This window comes from Pteropus alecto, unplaced genomic scaffold (genome assembly GCF_000325575.1).
Source record: "Pteropus alecto unplaced genomic scaffold, ASM32557v1 scaffold1998, whole genome shotgun sequence".
NCBI lineage: Eukaryota > Metazoa > Chordata > Mammalia > Chiroptera > Pteropodidae > Pteropus > Pteropus alecto.
The window spans coordinates 62,667-81,870 of NW_006441590.1; the positions used below are offsets into that span (position 1 = coordinate 62,667).

The 19,204-nt window shown below is 37.5% G+C and overlaps 1 protein-coding gene across 1 annotated transcript in view; it reads right to left on the minus strand.

Annotated features, from left to right (window-relative positions):
* Window positions 1-9,175: 9,175 nt before the first annotated feature.
* Window positions 9,176-19,204, minus strand: part of LOC102888679 (coagulation factor VIII-like) — a 25,504-nt gene continuing 15,475 nt past the window's right edge. Inside the window, exons 7-10 of the mRNA XM_006918829.3 lie at window positions 16,131-16,275; window positions 15,630-15,778; window positions 14,744-14,920; window positions 9,176-9,346 (exon numbers count right to left, since the gene is read on the minus strand). Coding sequence (XP_006918891.1) covers window positions 9,176-9,346; window positions 14,744-14,920; window positions 15,630-15,778; window positions 16,131-16,275 — 642 coding nt within the window. The remainder of the gene's footprint in view (window positions 9,347-14,743; window positions 14,921-15,629; window positions 15,779-16,130; window positions 16,276-19,204) is intronic.

The window sequence follows — 19,204 nt, forward strand, 5'->3', positions numbered from 1 at the left end:
GTGTGGTAGAAGAAGCTAGCTAGAACTTTCTCCTGAAGTCTCCGAAGTTCTAAATAGAATTCTAGTGCTCCTTATGATATCATGTACTGCATTCGACCCTCCTCCACTCTTTCTCTCTCTGACAACTAAGCATACGAACATCTTTTTCTGTCTCTGCATAAACATGTGTCGATACTAAAACTTATCCTTACAGTAGCTGTATCCTCTTAGGCTTGAAGGATTCTAAGATATTTTATACGCCACATGGTATCTACTACAGTTTATAATAGTGTATACATGGAACTTTAATAGATGATAAAGGCGGCATTTTATATTATTGGGGAAAAGACAGATGTTTAATGTGATGACTGGTTATTCATTTGCATGTACTAAAGTGAGAGCCATAAACACAAAAATAAATTCTAGATGAATTAAGGACTAAACAAAAATAAAACCATATACATATTGGAAAAAACTATGGGTGGATATTTTTATAATCTTAATGTGGAAAAAGCTACTCTAAGCATGTTTTAAAACTCAAAAGCTATAAATGAAAATACTGATAAAGTTATTGCATAAAAATATAAAGCTTTCATACAGCAAAATACTTGTAAAGAAGGATAGAAGATTAGTGACAAATTAGTTAATGTATTTCATAGCATATATGACAAATAATAGTTTAAGGTTCTTAACATACAAAGAACTCTTACAAATTAATTTTTTAGAAAAGCTGATCACCTCCATTGACGAACTGGCATAAATGGTGTATATGTCAGGGTTCTATTAGAAAAGCAATGGATAAATAAATTGCAGTATATATTATATACTACACTGTAGTATATATTATATAATGGAATTATATACAGCAATTAAAATGAGCCGCTAAGCAATAAATACAATAAAGGTGTTGTGATGTCAGATTATTTTCCAAAATAATTATACCACGAACAGCGTAACAGAGTTCTACCCGGCACACATTCATTTGTCGATTGTATATACTGCAAATATTTTCTTTCACTCTGTGGATGAACAGAAGATCTGAATCTAAATGTAGTCAAATTTATCAATCTTTCTTTCTTAGCCAGTGGTTTTGAGGTCCTGTTTAGGAAGCTTGTGTATGACTTAAGGCTGTCATCTCCTAGAAGTTTTATTGTTTGCTGTTCATAGAGCTTTCATTAATCTGGAATTGATTTTTTTTTTTTTGGTATGGTATGAGAAAAGGGGTCAAATTTTACTTTTTCATATGGATTTCTGATTGACCCAGTACCACTGCTCTGGAGAGCTATTTTGTTAGAAATCAAGTGTCTGTATATGTGTCAATTTACTTCTGGACTCTAAAATGGTCTGTCGGTCTATCCTTGTGCCAATACCACATTGTCTTAATTACTGTGGCTTTAAAATAAATTTTGCTACCTGGTATCAGGAATATTTTGACTAATCTTGGCCTTTTATATTTCTGCGTGTTTGAATTCCATAAGGTAAAAAATGTTGGAATTTAGACTGAGATCGTTTTGAATCTATAGGTCAATTTGAGGAGAATCGGCATCTTTATAACATCGAACCTTCCAATCCTTGACTATATTATATCCCTCCAGTTATTTAGGTTTTTTAAGATATCTCTCAATAAAATGTTATAGTTTTCTAATTAGAGTTCTTTGATATCATTCATGTAATTTATTTCATATGATTTATTAGCAGCCACACCATTTTACATTCTCACTAGCAATGTATGGGGATTCCAGTTTTTCCACATTCTCATCAATATGAGTGACATTTTTTTGATGTTATCGCAAATGTTACCTTTTAAAATTTTTATTTTTTTTACTTTGTTATCGGTACGTAGACATAATTTTCATATTGTACTTCTGTCTAGAAAGTTTGCTAAAATGATTTATTAATTTGAATGACTTTCTGTGAATTATTTAGAATTTTCTACATTCACAATTATTTTTAGTCTGAAAATAATAATTTTATTTCTTTGTTTAAAGTTCTTTTTTTATGTTGAATTGGAAGACAATATTAAGATGGCAATACTCCCTAAAGTAATCTATAAATCCAATGCAATCTCTAATAAAAGCTCAACAGCTCCCCCCTTTTTTTTTGCAGAAATGGAATACCTGACCTTAAAATTTATCCATAATTGCAAGGGTTCCCAAATAGCCAAAATGATCTCGAAAAAGAAAAACAAAGTCAGAGAACTCAGACTTCCCAATTTCAAAACTTACTACAAAGCTACAGTAATCAAAGCAGTGTGTACTGGCATAAAGATAAACATAATAGATTGATAGAATAGGATTGAGAATCAACCACTACACCTAAACATTTATGGTCAATTGATGTCAAATGATTTTCAACAAGAATGGGGTGCCAAGATCATTCAACAGGGGAAAAAGCAATCTCATCGTTAAATTATGTTGGATAACTGGATATCCACATGCAAAAAATCAGGTTGGAACCTTAATTCACACCATATACAAAAATTAATTCAAAATTGATCAAAGACATAAATATAAGAGCTAAAACTATAAAACTCTTAGCAAAAAATACAGAAGTAAATCTTCATGATAGTGGATTTGGCAATAGTTTCTTAAATATGATACCAAAAGCACAAGCAACGAAAGGAAAATAGCTAAATTGGACTTCATCAAAATTAAAATTTGGGGGGCATCAACAGATACTTTAAGGACATGAAAAAGACAATCCATGGAATGGGAGTAAATATTTGCAAATCATATATCAAGAATACACAAAGAATTGATGCAACTCAACAACAAAAAGACAATCCAATTAAAAAATGGGCAAAAGATTTGCATAGACAGTTTTCCAAAGATGTACAAATGACCAACAAGCACATGGAAAGATACCCAATGTCATCAGCAATTAGGGTAATGCAAATCAGAATCACAGTGAGATACCGCTTCATAATCACTAGGATGGCCATTTTAAAAGTGGAAAATAACGATTGTTGATGAGAATGTGGAAAAACTGGAATCCTCATACACTGCTGGTGAGAATGCAAAATGGTGTGGCTGCTATGGAAAATAGTATGGTGGTTCCTCAATAAGTTAATCATAAAATTACCATAAGATGCTGCAACCCAAAAGAACTGAAAACAGTGTTCAAACAAACACTCGTACACAGATATTTATAGCAGCACTAGTCACAACAGCCAAAAGGTGGAGACAATCCAAAAGTCCTCCAACGGATGAATGAACGAACAAGATGGGGTTTACCTACAACGGAATATTGACTTGTTACAAAATGGATAAACCTTGAAAACATTATGCTGAGTGAAAGAAGCCAGACACAAAAGGCCACATAGTGTATGAATCTATTTATATGAAATGTTCAGAATAGGGAAATCCATAGAGACAGAAAGCAGATTCCTGGTTGTCAAGGGCTGGGTAGGATGAAACGTTCTGGAACTAGATATGGATGATGGTTGAACAGCTCTGAATGTACAAAAAGCCACTGAATTTCACACTTTAAAATAGTTAAAATGGTGGGAGAAAGTCTGAAGCGATTCAATACCTTTACCTTCTCTTCTGAACCACAAGGACCGTAACACTTTAATTCTGATCATCTCCTCCTGATTTATGTACTTTTGTATATTTGGGGGATTACTTTTTATCACCACAAGACATTCTTATTGTTTTATTCAGCCAATATCTATTTAGCTTTATCCACATTTTAAACTCTCACTTTGTTCATTAATTCTTGGATGTGAGACATTCTATATGAGATCAGCTTCCTTATGATCGAAGTAAATTAAAATTTTCCTTTTGTGAAGGTCCGTTGGTGGCAAAGTCTTCTATTTTTTGTTTGTCGGAAAATGTCTTTTTTTGCCCACCTTGCCCCACCCCATTGAAAGATATAGTCGCTGAGTATATACTTTTAGGTCAACATTGCAGATGAAATGTAGCTTCAGCTTGACCTCGTAGGGTGCACTGGAGTATAATTTGCACCTCAGAGCCTGTCTCGCCTTCAGGATCCAAGATTCCTACCCTTGCTCTATCAGTCTTTGGCCATGGTCTGTTAGGGGTGGTGGGGACAGGCTTAATAACCGTCAGGTACCTGAGTCAGGCAGTGCCCTGGAAAACATTGCAAGCGGAAGTCTCTAAAGCCTCTAGTCAAAGTAGCCGGGGGACCAGTTCAAACCCTGAACTGGTGAAGGAGATCCCAGAAGATCTGAGCAGTGCAACTACAGCATCTGCTGTGGTCCACCTCTTGCACCACCCGAACCCACTTATTTCTTAGATTCACTACATTCTGCCACAGCTTCTCCAGGATTCTGGTTGATCCCTACTGGATACCCTACTGGATCACTTGAGTGCCAAGCATATTACTTTCTGCTCCTACTGCGTAGTGGCAACCCCAAGTCCTCAAGAATATCAGGGGCAATTACTCCTGCTATTATGGTAACTCCTATCTACGAGGTCAAAAAAGAAAGAGTGCTAATGGCTCACAAGATCGAGTAAGCATTTCTCGCTTGACCTTTCTGTTTTCATTAGGACAGACTCTACCCAGTTCTTAGACCCTCTCTCCTACCTTCTTGAGAGAATACACTTCCACGCTTCTGCTATTGTTGCTGTGTGGAGCTGAATAGAGTATCGCAGATCATGGGATTAAACTACTTTTCAAATTGTCTAATTTGATAGTTTCTTAAGTAATCTTCCTTAGTTTAGCACCTCACTTGTACCTCCACTTCCAGAGTTACCGAAAGCCACCAATTCCTGGCTGTTTTGGAGGGTTCTGTGGTGCAAATCCAGTTGTTTCTTTCCCAATTCACAGCCTAGGACCCTGCTTTGTAGGTTTTCTAAGTTAGTTGCCAGTTATATATTTTCTCCTTTCTAAAATTTTATTACCCTGGTCTCCTCTTCTTTAAGGCTTTATGAAGCAGATCCCCCACTTTAAAAAATTTTATGGGTATTTTATTGGAGTTTCAGAAGAGAGTGAAGGTTAAGCCTTTCATTCAATGTACTACCTTTAGTTAAAAGTCCTCAAGCAATTTCAAAAGAGTGATAACAGGCTTCTGGAAGAGCATGGGGAGGAGTGCCATGCAACCAATATGAGCAAGATTCATGGGAGGAAAAAGCTCCCCCAAAGAGATCATGTCAAGGATACCACTTGAGTTTCTGGTTCGGTGAATAGTCATGCCAGATAATGAGTGGAGATTTAGGAGAGAGGACAATTAATATGATATGTGGGACATTCGAGGGAAGGTGTACGGTAGGCACTTGGATATTTAGATGGTGCACATAGGAGAAAGGTTTGCATAAAAAATAGAGATATGTGGATATACATACTTTGGCTGGAACGAATCTTGGATCGCATTGAGGACATGTTTTCTTCATATCTCTAAATGTTTCCTTACTGTCTTGTTGAATTGAAGATTGCGATAGAGAATTATGAAGTTTAAAAAGTACTCTTTGGGTTGCAAGTGACAGAAACTCAACTTTTTGCTTAGGACCAAAAGAGAATCTTGGTTCACAAAACATGGACCAAGTAGGAATGTGAGAGGGGCACTTTCCCAAAGGAAGGGATGCTAAGTAGACAAAAAATAGATGACCACCATTGCTATCACTCTAATTCTTTCTTCTTTGTAAATAGTCTATCTTGACAGGATGTTTCGAACATTTTATTCTTACTTATAAAATAGAAAAGCATGCGACTGAAATTCCTGGTCTTGGTGAGCAATATGGATGAAATAATACCCACGAGTTCTGGGAGTGCTATGTCAGTCATCGGCCTTGGATTAGATAGCCAAGGAAGGAGGCTAGGAATAGTTAGAATCAGTTAATAAACACGAAAGTCTATATTTAATCTGTATCTCATCATCATAAATCTGGGTTTCTACATACTCTACTGCAATGGATACAGAGCTTTTCTATAACATTGAGAGATAGACTTGTTTTAATATGTATCTTTGAAAAATTGTTGACTTGTAATCTTGAGATTACGTTTGATAATATGTTTGTGACAGAAAATTATATGGGTTCACTTAAAGTTACAAACTGTAGTTGTCATAAGAGATTGAATTTGCTCACAAATTTCTTATAATTAACTTACTATGATCTCAGTGATCTTGTAAATAACTCAACCAGCATTATAAAACGATGTGGATTTTTCGGCATTAACAAGTGTCTGTTTTCCTACTTGACTAGGTTTATGCCGGTAAACAATGCACAAGCTCATTCTTCTACATTATCTCTAGAATTTTTTATTATTAGTTTCCAGTATACAGTACATCGATTAGACATTTATATAGTTTATGAAACGATCCCCTTAATTACTCTTTCTCTCCTCTGGCCCTCCATCTAGCCATTCCATTACTGCTGACTGCATCCCCTATGCCATGCTCCCCATCCCCATGACCATCTATCAACTACTAATTTGTGCTTTTTTAACCCCTCACCCCTTTCTCCCAGCCCCCCAACTTCCCTCCTCTCTCCCTGGAATTTAACATTGGTCCCAGGACATGTTCTGTTCTGGTCTTTAATTCTGTCTTGCACTAGGAGATCTGAAGACTCAAATTTGTATTATTATTATCATTATTATTATTATTATCATTATTATATTATTATTATTATTATTTTATCTCAAAGACATTTTCTCCTATTGTTTTATTTGACCACATCCATTCTAATCTTTCCTTCTGGATTTTCAATTTCTATTGTGGTTAAGAACACTTAACATGAGATCTACCTTCTTAACAAATTTTGAAGTGCACAACACATTATTGTTAACTATAGAAAACATGCTGCCCAGCAGATCTCTGGAACTTACTTATTTAGAAAAACTGAAACTATACCTGTTGAATGGCAACTCTCCCTTGCTCTCTCGGTCTCTCTCTCCATAAGGTCTTCTCCTGGATCAAGACTTCGTTTCTAATTTTTAAAATTTTACTTCACCGCTCATAAATTATATCAGTTTTTACTCTGAGTTCAATTTAATCTGGTCTTCTAACTCAGTAATTTGTTTTTCTAAAGTGTCCATCCTGCTATTCAGTGCCTCTATTTTTTTTTTAATATCATTGTTCACATTTTTATTTCCAGTGTAAAAACAACAACTCTCAAAGGCATCTGTTTGTATATGTCAATGTTTTATTTAACTGGTTATTGAGGAAAGCAGCAGGAAGACAAAAGAGCTGGTTCCAAAAACATTTAGAGATGTATATAGTCAATGGGAAAAAAAACAAGATTATTAAATTAGACATAAGAATGTTTAACTTTTTACAGAAAATAAAACCATATCACCTTTGGGGTTAACTTTTCTATCAGGCTACAAAGCAAAACAACTTGTCGTTTTATGTAAATTAACCTCTAACTGTAACGGAATCTTATAGGACTATAAACAGTTTGCACCTTCATCAGTTGTGGATTCTGATTATACTGTGACAGATCAGGGCCAAGCAAAATTATTAGAAAATGCTCTAGCATGGGGGAAAAAAAACAGCTGTTCTCTTGCCTTTTCTGAGATTGCAACAATATTTTCTCTTATGCTAGGAACTCCTGTTTTCAAATTGCCCTGGATTGCAAACTATGGGTTTCCTCCACCTGATCTATGGGCTTGTCCTGGCCTCTAGCCCCATTTACCATACAGGAGATGTTTGTGAATCAGAGTGAAGTGGGCAGGCATATGTAAGAAGCAGTAAACCCCTCAACACCTTCTCTCTCAACCATGGTGCAAGGTGGGGTTCTTCTCATGTGGTGGGTGTGGCAGGCTGAAGTGTTTTCTCTCTGCTTTTACCAGCTCAATTTTCTTCTGACTTCTTGATTTTTCAACTATATAATCGGGACTCTAGTTTTCAGTCCTGGTATAAAATTTCCCCGTTACATTTTTGTTGTGTCAAAAAATAGCTGAGAGAGGGAGTAAAATGAATGTATTATTAGAATTATAATGTATTACCTATCCCAGATAGCCATGGACTTTCCTTATTTTTCTATGGAAATATTAAGAATATGTTCTCTTTTAAGCCTATTATGATAATTACCTTTCTTGGTCACCACCATTTCAAGGGGACATTGTCATTTTATTTCAAGGTTCTCAATATTTCTGTGATCCTATTACTATTTTTTGGTTGTCGATTAGAATGAAGACCAAATGGTTTTATTTCTACATCCTTCTGAGATTTTGAAAGCCATTCGGCCCTTAAAAATCTTATTAAGCCTTTGGACACTTCTGCCAGATAAATGCACATATGCATTCATAATGCTGTGTCTTATTCAGCGGATTTGTGGGCTCTTGAATCCCATCTACGAGCCTCAGCTTAAGACCACTAGTTTTTGTGATAAGAATGTACCACTAACAATGCCCCAAGATGACAAAATACGATAATTACATCTATCTTTAAGGAGGCAAAAATAAACTTTAATGTAGTGGTTCTTATATTATCTCTATTTTGCAGATTGTCAAAAATGACTTGCCTTTTACTTTAAGGCTGTGTTTTGTTCCATGCTCGACCAGGATAATTAAAAAAAAAAAAAAAGCGAGTTTTATTTTAAGTGTATAAACCCTAATCTGAAATGCTTACATCATGAATATCTTCTGCCAACTTTAAACACATTGTTTTTCCACAGAGGAGGAAGTGGCGGCTGTGTGAGAGACCTAATTTGTCAGGAAGAGAATGCTTTCCAGATGGGTTTCCTCATTTTTCCTTGCCTAATCACACTGGAAGGGACGAGCAATCGGGGAGCAGCCACAGCAAATGCTCAAGAGTTAAACAGGCTGTAACGCTCCCAGAAAATGCAGGATTAATGACGATTAATTTGGGAGGCTTCGGAGCAGCGTCTGCTTGGACCATATAAACCGATGGTGCCATAGGCAGGGCAGGGCAGGGCAGGGCAGGAAGTAACCCAGAGGCCAGGCTCAGAGGTAGAAGGCAAGTCTGCGAGGGATGCTGGACTGGAGTGAGGGAATGGCCTGGGCCCAGGAGGCAGGGGCAAGGGGATTGGCAAGGGCTTTGCTAAAACTGGGACAGTCCAGGCCAAACTGGGGTGGTTGGTTATCTTAGTGGTACCATGTTAACAGGGCTGGGAGGGCACTTAAGACAATTCTGTAAGATCATATATCATAGAAACAATTGTATTTTATTACCTTTTATGGAGGAAATTCTATGTTATAGGGTTTTATTGGGTTAGGAGAATTTATGAAGGTCTCAAAACTATTCCCTTGAAAATGCCAAAGGTCTCATACTTTATTTCCCATCATGCCAGTACAACTGCTGTGCCTCGCAGCCCAGAACCTCCAGCCTCAGGGCGATCTGGTGCCCCCAGCTCTGCGGGTGAATTCTAAGGTAGCGAGTCAGTAGCGGTGGGTCTAGAGAGTTCACCACGGGTGTGGAGGAGTCTTGATTTCCCTGAAAAACCTGAAAGAGGAAAAATATCGCTTATGAGTTGTCTGACAGGAAAAAAAAATGACGTTTCCCCAACATGGCCAGGGAAAGTGGGTGTGACGTGGAGAGTTAAGAGTGTTCTTTGTCTTGGGTTCCTGGATATCGCTAACCCATTTTATCACAAGAGCCTTTCTGTTTAGAATGTGGTTCTTTCTGTTTAGAATGCTCTTACCTCTTCTGTTACCCCTTTTTTTTATCCTTTGGGGTCTCAGTTTAAATGTCATCCTTTTAGAGAGATCGACACCATCTAAAATAGGACATTTGTTGACTCTAAATCTCAACTTGTTCTTTTTCCTCATAGCGTTCAACATCTTCTCGTTTATCTGCTTACAGGGTTATTGCTCCCTCCGCTTTCCTCGCCAAATGTCAGCTCCATGAGAACAGACACCTTGGTCACTGATCTGTCTTCCATGCGCAGCATATATAGCACAATGTATTATACATGACACATATACTATAAACATTTGTTAAAGTTTGGGAAAATGTTGGAGAAACATTAAGGTCACTGTTCTGTGATTCTTTGACAACTGTTGATCGTTTATTTGGAGGCTTGCACATCTGTGAGACTTATTCCTTGTTATTTTCCCTCAAGTTTTTATTTTGAACTATTATCAAACTCAAGAAATTGAAAGAACAATACAATGAACTTAAGCCATTCAACTAGATTCATTAATTGTTAACATATTGAGATATTTACTTTCTACATACACGTGCTCTCTCTCTCTCTTTCTCTCTCTCTCTCTCTCTCTCAACTACTTGAAAGGAAGTTGTAAACATCATGTCATTTACTCCCAAATACTTCAGTGTGCCAAAGCTAAAAATAGGGTCATTCTTCTACATAACCAACCACAGAATAACATTATTATACCTAACAAATATAATATTGATATCACAACGATACCCTTTATACAGTTTTTCCAATCCAGAATTTAATAAAAGATCACATGCTGTATTTATTATATCTCTTTGAGTCTCCTTTACTCTAGAACAGACTCCAACTCTCTGGTCATTTTTTGTCTTTCACGACATTGACGTTTTTAAAAGTCCAGGACCATTGCGTTGTCGCATGTCCCACATTCTAATTTTGTGTGACTGTTTTTTCATTATTAGATTTTGGTTAAATGTTTTTAGTAGGTGATGTGTCCTTCCTATCATATCACATCAGGGGACACGTGATGCCAGTTTGTCCTATTACTCATGATGCAAAGTTTGATCACTCGGTTAAGGTGGTGTTCACCAGATTTCTCTGTATAAAGGTCACCATTTCCCCTTCCTAACAAATAATCGTGGAGTGACAATTTAAGACCATGTCAATATACTGTCCCCCATCAAACTTTCATCCATTGGCTTAAGCATCCATTGAAATTCCTTACAATCAATTAAATAGTATATCGAGAGTTGCAAGCTGATTTCCTCATTTTTTCATTTCTTCTACATTTTTATATCATGGCTGAAGGCAGGGGCAAAGAAACTGAGCCAAACACACAATCGTGTTTAACCTTCTGTTTGGAAGAGGTGAATGCTATGTCTACTTAAATTCCATTAGTCCAAATGAGTGCTGTTGCTAGGCCCAAAGTCAATGGTGTTTTCAAGGAAGGAGGGAGTGAAAAATCAAGAACAATAATACCTTTTATCTCATCTGCCATTTTATGTTCATTTAGAAATTCCTTATATTTTCTTGTTCTAGCAATAAGAAGTGATTCTATGTAGGAGGAAGTAAGAGCTTTGGGTGGCTAATTAGGTTTCTTAGTCCAGGAGTACCCTCTACTGTTGATAAAGTGAAGTGCAATTTCTTTAACAGATGGGACAGGAAAAGGTTTTTTTTTTTTTCTTTCGGGTTTTAATACTTTTTATTTGCATATTTCAAAATTGTGCATAATTTTATGAACAATAAAGTTGTGCGTAATTTTATGCACGATAAAGTGCATCATTAAAAATGACAGTCTGATTAAACTGCATTTTCCAGCCTGCAGGACACCTTGGAGCAGCTTGATTTTTACTCTAGATTTCACTGTCGTCCCACCCAGCTTCTGCCTTCACCAACATGCAAGTTCTTTTCCTTCTCTGCCAGCCAGACAGGCAGGTGGGAGAGGCAGGTACGGCCTTCGTTGTCAGTAGTTCTTTGATGTGAAAAGGGCAGCACAGTCATTTAAACTTGATCAACCTCTTTGCATCTTACAAGATTAAATAGCTAAAAGAAGGAAAATAAGAAGGTACGGCTTGTGGAATGTACAGTGCCTATTGGCGGTGCGTACCTCCTTATGATCCACCTGCTTGCTTCTCCTGTTTGTTTCTTTTGAAGGCAGTGGAGTTTTCTCTGGCGTTTCTTTCTTCTTCAATTTCGACTTATCGAATTTTTCAATCTCAGTCGTATTGGGCTTGTCAGACCTGGTTCCAGACGAGGTGGAGCAAGGCACACGAACGACTGAGTCGAATCTGCTCAATGGTGGTGGCAGAGTGCTGGAAGAGTTTTGTTTCTTGTGATTTTATGATTTGTTTTTGCTTTTACTTAATTTCCACCACGTGACTTTTTTTTTTTGGTTCATCGCCAAGCCTCCAATATGTGTATCCCCCTTCACCAAAAGTAGTGACTTTCCAAATCTGCCGCCTGTAGGCCCGCAGACTTTCAAGCTATCTAGGGAGTAGATCTATCCATCTGTCCCCACTGATGCCACATAGATCACAGACAAACCAGTCTGTGATCACCCTAAATTCCCGATCCGCAAAACTGTGACCAAGTTCTGGGGAAGTCTGTTACGCAGCAATACCAAACTGGCACAGTGGGCATCCTTTTCTTATTTTCAATCCCAAAGGGAAGCCTTCTACAACATGTGGCCTTTTATGTCTGGCTTCTCTTACTTAGCATGCTTTTGTTAGTTTTTCATTAATAGATGTTTATCCATAGATGTTAGTTTTATCCACGCTGCAGCATGTATCAGTACTTTCATCTTTTTATGGCTGAATAACATTCCATTGTATGGATGGACCGAATTTTGTTGATCCATCAGTTGATGCTCATTTGGGTCATTTTCACCTGTTGGCTATTATGAACAATGCTGCTATGAGCATTCATGTACAACTTTTCGTTAATTGCTTATTTTCACTTCTTTTGGGTACCTTCCCAGCAGTGGAATTGCTAGATCATTTGGTAATTCCATGTTTACCTTATTGAGGAATCACCAAGATGTTTCTTAAAGTGGCTGCCCCGTCTCACCTTCCTATCAGGAATGTGGGTTCCAATTTTTGTATATCTTTGCTAAGACTTTTTATTTTCTGTATTTACAAAAAAATATAGCCGTCCTAGTGGGTGTGAAGTGATATCTCATTATGGTTTTGATTCGCATTTTCCTAATGACTAGTGATGTTGATGTTCATGTGTTTGTTGGCCATTTGTATATCTTCTTTGGAGAAATACCTATTGAAGTCCTTTGCCTATTTTTAAATTTGGTCATTGTTTTGTTGTTGAATTTTGAGTTCTCATATCCTAGATACTAGACCCTTTATCAAACATAAGACTGGCAAATATTTTCTCTCATACAGCGGGTTGTCTTTTCAATTTCTTGATAGTGTCCTTTGATATACAAAAAGTTTTCTGAAGTCTACTATATCTATTTTTCTTTTATTGCTTGTGATTATGGTGTCACATCTAAGAAAGCATTGTCAAATCCAAGGTAATCAATATATACCCCTATGTTTTCTGCTAAGAGTTTTATTGTTTTAGCCCTTATATTTAGGTACTTGATCCATTTTGAATTTTTGTGTGTGAGTATGCTATGTAGTAACTTAATTCTTTTGCATGTAGATATCCAGTTTTCCAGCACTATTGGTCGAAGAGACTATTCTTTTCCCATGGAGTGGTCTTGGCACCCTTATTGAAAATCAGTTTACCACAGAAGACATATAGGTTTATTTCAGTTATATTTCACTGATCTATCTTTAGTTATATTTCAGTTATATTTCAGTTATATTTCAGTTATGGACTTCAGTTATATTTCACTGATCTATCTTTATGTCAATAACACACAGTTTTGAGGACTGTAGCTTTGTGGTGAGTTTTGAAATCGGGATGTGTGAGTTCTCCAACTTTGTTCTTTTTCAAGGTTGTTTTGGCTATTCCAGGTCCCTTGTAATTCCACATGAGTTTTAAGATCAGCCCATCCATTTCTACACAAATGTCCCTTGGGATTTTGATAGGGATTGTACTGAATCTGTAGATAACTTTGAATAGTATTGCCATCTCAACAATATTAAGTCTTCCAATCTGTGAACCCAAAATATCTTTCTATTTTTTTAGGTCACCTTTAAGTTTTTCAGCTATGTTTTGTAGTTTTCAGTGTATAAGCCTCACACCTCCTTGATTAAATTTAGCCCCAGAAATTTTATTTTTTTCTGTGCTATTGTAAATGAAATTGTTTTCTTAATTTCCTTTTCAGAGTTTCCATTACTAGTATATAGAGACAACTATTTTTTTGTGTGTGTGTGGATCATGTATCCTGCAACTTTGCTGAATTCATTTATTAGCTCTAATAGTTTTCCTGTGGATTCATTAGGATTTTCTACATATAAAATTATATCATTGTCAGAGAGAGATAGTTTTACGTCTTTATTCCCAATTTGGATGTCTTTTATTTTTTTTCTGGCCTAATTTCTCCTGAAGGATGAGCCAGGTGAAAGGGTCAGTGGGAAGTACCCAGCAGAACTGTTCTAGGAAGAAGAAACAGTGTATATAAAAGCCTGTCGTGAGAAAGAACATGCTGTTTTTAGGGAACTGAGAGTTTCTTAGTGTGGGTGGAACTTAGCGAAGGAGCAAGTGACAAGGAACTATACTAGAGAGACTGGCAAGGGTCACATCATTTTTGGTGAAAAAGAAAATAAACGAGACCATAGAGATGAAGTATTCATTCTCTCATAACTCATGAGGTAGCAAGACTTTCTGTCATCTCCTCTAATTAGCATAATTTGTTGAGTTATCTAGCAAACCAACATCAAGAAGGAAGATTGTGTGGATCGCTAAAGTTAAAGGTCAGTGAAGCCTGGGAATCTAAGTTGTTGATAAGGGTTCGGACACCATTAAGCGTTTGGCGACAACTCATTCTTCTTTATCCCTCTGATTCTGGTGTCATCATAATCCTTGATGACACCAACATTCGTGAGGACAATCAACTTTTGGCTCTACTCTGCCCTTTCCTGGTGATTATCCGTCCTTGCTTAGAGTCACTGTGTCCTCCCAGAATGCCTTTCATAATGACCTATTACTATAGATTCTTAGAGAAGTTTACCCTGAAAGTTTGGTCGTATATCGACCTTGCTATGTTTCTAAATGTCAAGCTCTAGGAGAGGTCTTGTGCCTTTCCTATGAGATCAGCATACCTTTACTTTGCCATTCTGAAGAAACAGAGTCCAGTTCTGGCCATCTTGACTACTGGAGATGAGGAACTCCTTCACATACATGCTGGTAAGGAGAGATTTCACTCCCTGGGTGGCTATTCCTGTAACTTTCATTGTCTTCTGGAAGTCCACTTGCAGCCACTCTTCTGGGTTATTCACCTGAGGAAGTTAGTTAGACTAGTATCCTGTTGATCACTATTTGCTTCAAGAAATTCCCAAATCCCTTCTTTTTAACCATATCACAACACTTACACTCTGAATTTTAATTGTCTGCTTGTCAGTCTCCCTTTTTAGACTCTAGGGAACTCGAGGGTTGACATTTTTCAGGGTCAGCTATTTAATGGGTGCCCAGTAATGTTTACTGAATTAATATATGAGCCGTATATAGATTGACTAGAGTATCAAAAGTCTGATAATATGTTATACTACCTATTTTGTTCAAATGAAGACCCTGGAGGAGCACAGAGCATTTTAACTCCATTCATCCCCAAATTGTTCAGTACATGACTGTGACCCTTTCCTTTGAGGAACTGAGAAACCTGCAAAGAGGGCTAATTATTGACATTTCTCTAAGACTGGACTTCAGCTACTACAATTCTTTGACAGATATTAGCTCAGTACTGAATATCAAGATTGTTCCAGGAGGTTCAATTAGGGATTATTTCCCCAATGAATGCTGTGTGCGATCACGTGGCACTACTAAATATCTGTGGGTTTTTCTGCCCATGGTCAACCTTCCTTGACACTCTTTGGGAACAACCAAGTGACAGAATTACCTCTGAAGAAACAGTCAAGGGCTTCCCTTATTCTTCCCCAAACACTACTCCCCACTCCACATCAGTTAAGTGGCAAATTTGTTGCCTCTTACCTGGGGTCTCCAGGCATTAGTCCTCCCCTGGAGGTGAAGTCGGGCTTGTGAAGGAGACCAGGTGGCAAACATATTGTTTAAGTAGGATGAGGCAGTAATCTGTGCATCTGATATTGCTTTATTCTCCATTCCCAGTGGGATGCTGCAACCTCAAAGAAATGAAAGGAAAATGTAATCGCTGATACTCTAGGGCTACTGTCATCACGATGTTACTTCCCGGGCATCAACTTTTGCACAGAATCTGTTATTGTTAACATACTCCCTGTCTTAGGGTCAGCTCTGTTCAGCTTTGTTTGACATTGATTTGCCTTGTTAATAGTAGTGTAGGAGGTGCCTGCCCTTGGGGAATAACAAAGTCCTGGGTTTGTCCAGCACTGTGCTGATTTTAGCATTAATAGTTCTGTGTCCTGAGAAATCCTTTCAGTCTCGGGAGAACTAGGATGGTTAATTATCCTACTCATGGTTGGGAGGAGGAAGGATATGAGATGACTTGGCACTTACTGTTTAAATCACAGCCCATCAACTCCATGCGAAGAGTACTGCGGATACTGTAGTGTGTTGGGTGCAAACGGATGTACCGAGCAATAATTGGAGGGTTAAAAACATTGTGTTTTATCCCAGATGAGTCCACGTTGCCAAAGAAGACCTATAGGGAGGGATTAGCACAGATGCGTGGAAAGCGAAGACAAAGAGCAATTCTTTCCAATCATAACGTCCTTCTAATTTTGCTTTGTGCATTTCTCAAAAGCACTCAACACTCAAAACCATTCTAGCAAGATGGATGTTAAGATAAGAGTACATGAAGGAGAAAAACACCAAGAAGAAGAATGGAATAAGAGAGATCAGGTCTGGGCAGATGAAGTAGTCTATTTTGAGGTCCTGTAAAAGGCTCACTAACTTTGAGCAAGCCATTTAGGGCTTTGCTAATCCACTGTAGGCCACAGAGCAGTAGCAGCATCACCTGGGAGCAATTAGAGCTGTAGTATCTTGGGCCCTATTCCAGATCTACCAAATCAGAACGTGGAGTTTGAGAAGCACTATTTTAGGGCAGGGTTAGCTGTGAAAGAGGACTAGGGGTTGGCACTTGGAGTGACCTTCCAAGAATAGGGGCTGTGTGTGTGTGTGTGTGTGTATGTGAACTGTGGGACTTTAATTAGTGATTCCCTGTGTTGAATTCATGAGAAACATGTTAATATCCAAAAAAAAATGTGAGTTTTAGAACGTTGACATGTCTAGATCCTAGAGAAAAGTACATCATTTAAAGGAAAAGGGATACAGTTTGAGAAATGTGGTAGTATTGCCAATTCAATGCCTACAGTTAAAACATGGCATATAGTATACAAAAGTTGAAAACCATCTCTCATAAAATATCTGGTATTCTGTATTTGCTTGAATACTCTAAAATAGGAATCAGTGTAAGTCTGTTACATAATCAGAGTTACAGTATTATGGGAATTAAAAAAATTCTGCCATGTAACAATTTTTATTCCTATGGGATAAAAATATTAGTAAATTTATAGCATTGTCCCAGAAGTCATAGCATTAGTTTTGATAAATATATCTGCTCCACTTTTTTATTCAATTCTTGTGTCTTAATTAGAAACCTTTTTAGGGAGACAATGTATTAATTCAACAAATAGCTAATGGCTACACAAATTCTAGATTCCATGTATTATGTGCCAGGAACTGTGCTAGGTGGCTTCACTGATGAATTCTACTAAATGTTTAAAGAAAGATTAATGCCAATCCTTCTTGAACTCTTCCAAAAGCTAGAAAAGGAAGACAAACTTCCTAATTTACACTACAAGACCAGTATTACCTTGATACCAAATTCAGACATATATACCACAAGAAAAAAAATTACAGACCAATATGGATGCAAAAATCCTCCTAAGAATTTTAGCAAACTGAATCCAGCAGTATACTATAAATTTACATTCCATGTCCAGGTGGGAATTATTCCAGGAATTCAAGGATGGTTCGACATAAGAAAGTTGATTAATCAATAGCACATTAATAACATGAAGGAGAAAAAACCCACACGATCGTCTCAGCTGATGCAGAAAAAGCACTACACAATATCCAACAACCTTTCCTAATAAAAACCACCCAGAAAAGTAGGAATAGAAGGGAAATTCCTCAACGTAAAAAAGAGCATTTAGGAAATTCCTATAGCTAATGTCACACTCGATGGGGGAAGACTGAAAACCTTTCCCTTAACAGCAGGAACAAGACAAGAACATTTGCTTTAACTGCTTCTATTCAAGATTGTAATGGAAGTCCTAGCCAGAACAAGAAGGCAAGAAAAAGAAATAAAAGACATCCAAATTGGAAAAGAAGTAAAACTATCTCTATTCTCAGATGACACATTATATTTTAGAAATCCTTAAAGAATCCACAAAACACTATTAGAGTTAATCAATGAATTAAACAAAGTTGCAGGGGACAAGATCAACATACAAAAATCAGTTGTACTCCTAAATACTAGCAACGAAAAATCCAAAATGAATTTAATAATTCTGTGTAAAGTAGCATCAAAGGAAAAATACACATAAGAATAAATTTAGCTAAGGAGATGCAAGACTCGTGCACTGAAAACTGTAAAGCATTGCTAAAAGAAACTAAAAATGACCTAAAAAATGGACAGCTATCAGCATTCACGGGTTGGAAGTCTTAAGATTGCTAAGGTGGCAATACTACACTAAATTACCTGCAGATTCAATGTAATCCCTATAAAAATCCCAGTAATTTGTTTTGTAGAAATCTAAAAGCCAGTCCTAAATTCATATGGAATTCAAGGGGCTTCGAATAGGCAAAATAATCTTGAAAAAGGAAAAAAGTTGGAGGACTCACACTTCCCTACTTTAAAACTTAGTATAAAACTGCAGTTTTCAAAACTATGCGATGCTAGCTTAAGGACAGACACATAGATCAATGAATAAAATTAAGAGTCCAGAAGAAAATGTATAAATCTATTCAAGGGTGTTCAAACAGATCCCTGTAGAGAAATGCTCACCTTAGGATTATTCACAACCGCCAAAAGGTGGAAATCACTCAAACATCCATCAACTGATGAGCAGATAGATGCACAACATGTGGTCTAGTGATACTATAGAATATTATTTAGCTAGGAAAAGGAACGAAGTGCTGATTCATGCTAATGTTTGGAGGAACCATAGTGAGAACATTATGCCAAGTGAAAGCATGCAGACACAAAAGGCCACCTATCTATTGCATGATTCTATCTCTAGGAAGTCTCCACAACAGGCAAACCTCTGTGCATGTGAAGTAGGTTAATGGCTGCCTGGGGTCTAGGGATGGGGAAGGAAAGGGAGTGTTGGAGGGAGAGGAGGGGCGAGGAACTACCTGCCCGGTACCGGGGCTTCTTTTGGGGATGGTGTCAGCATTTTGGAACTAGACAACTGTGGCAGTCCTCCAACACATTGTTTTTTCCATACGTACCCATCTAGTGCAAAGTGAGTGTACCTTCAAAGAGAGGGGCCAGTGAGCAGGGCGAGCAGGCTGCTGCTGGAGCCATTTCTTCCCAGGCCCAGGCTCCTGGGCCGGGGCGGGGG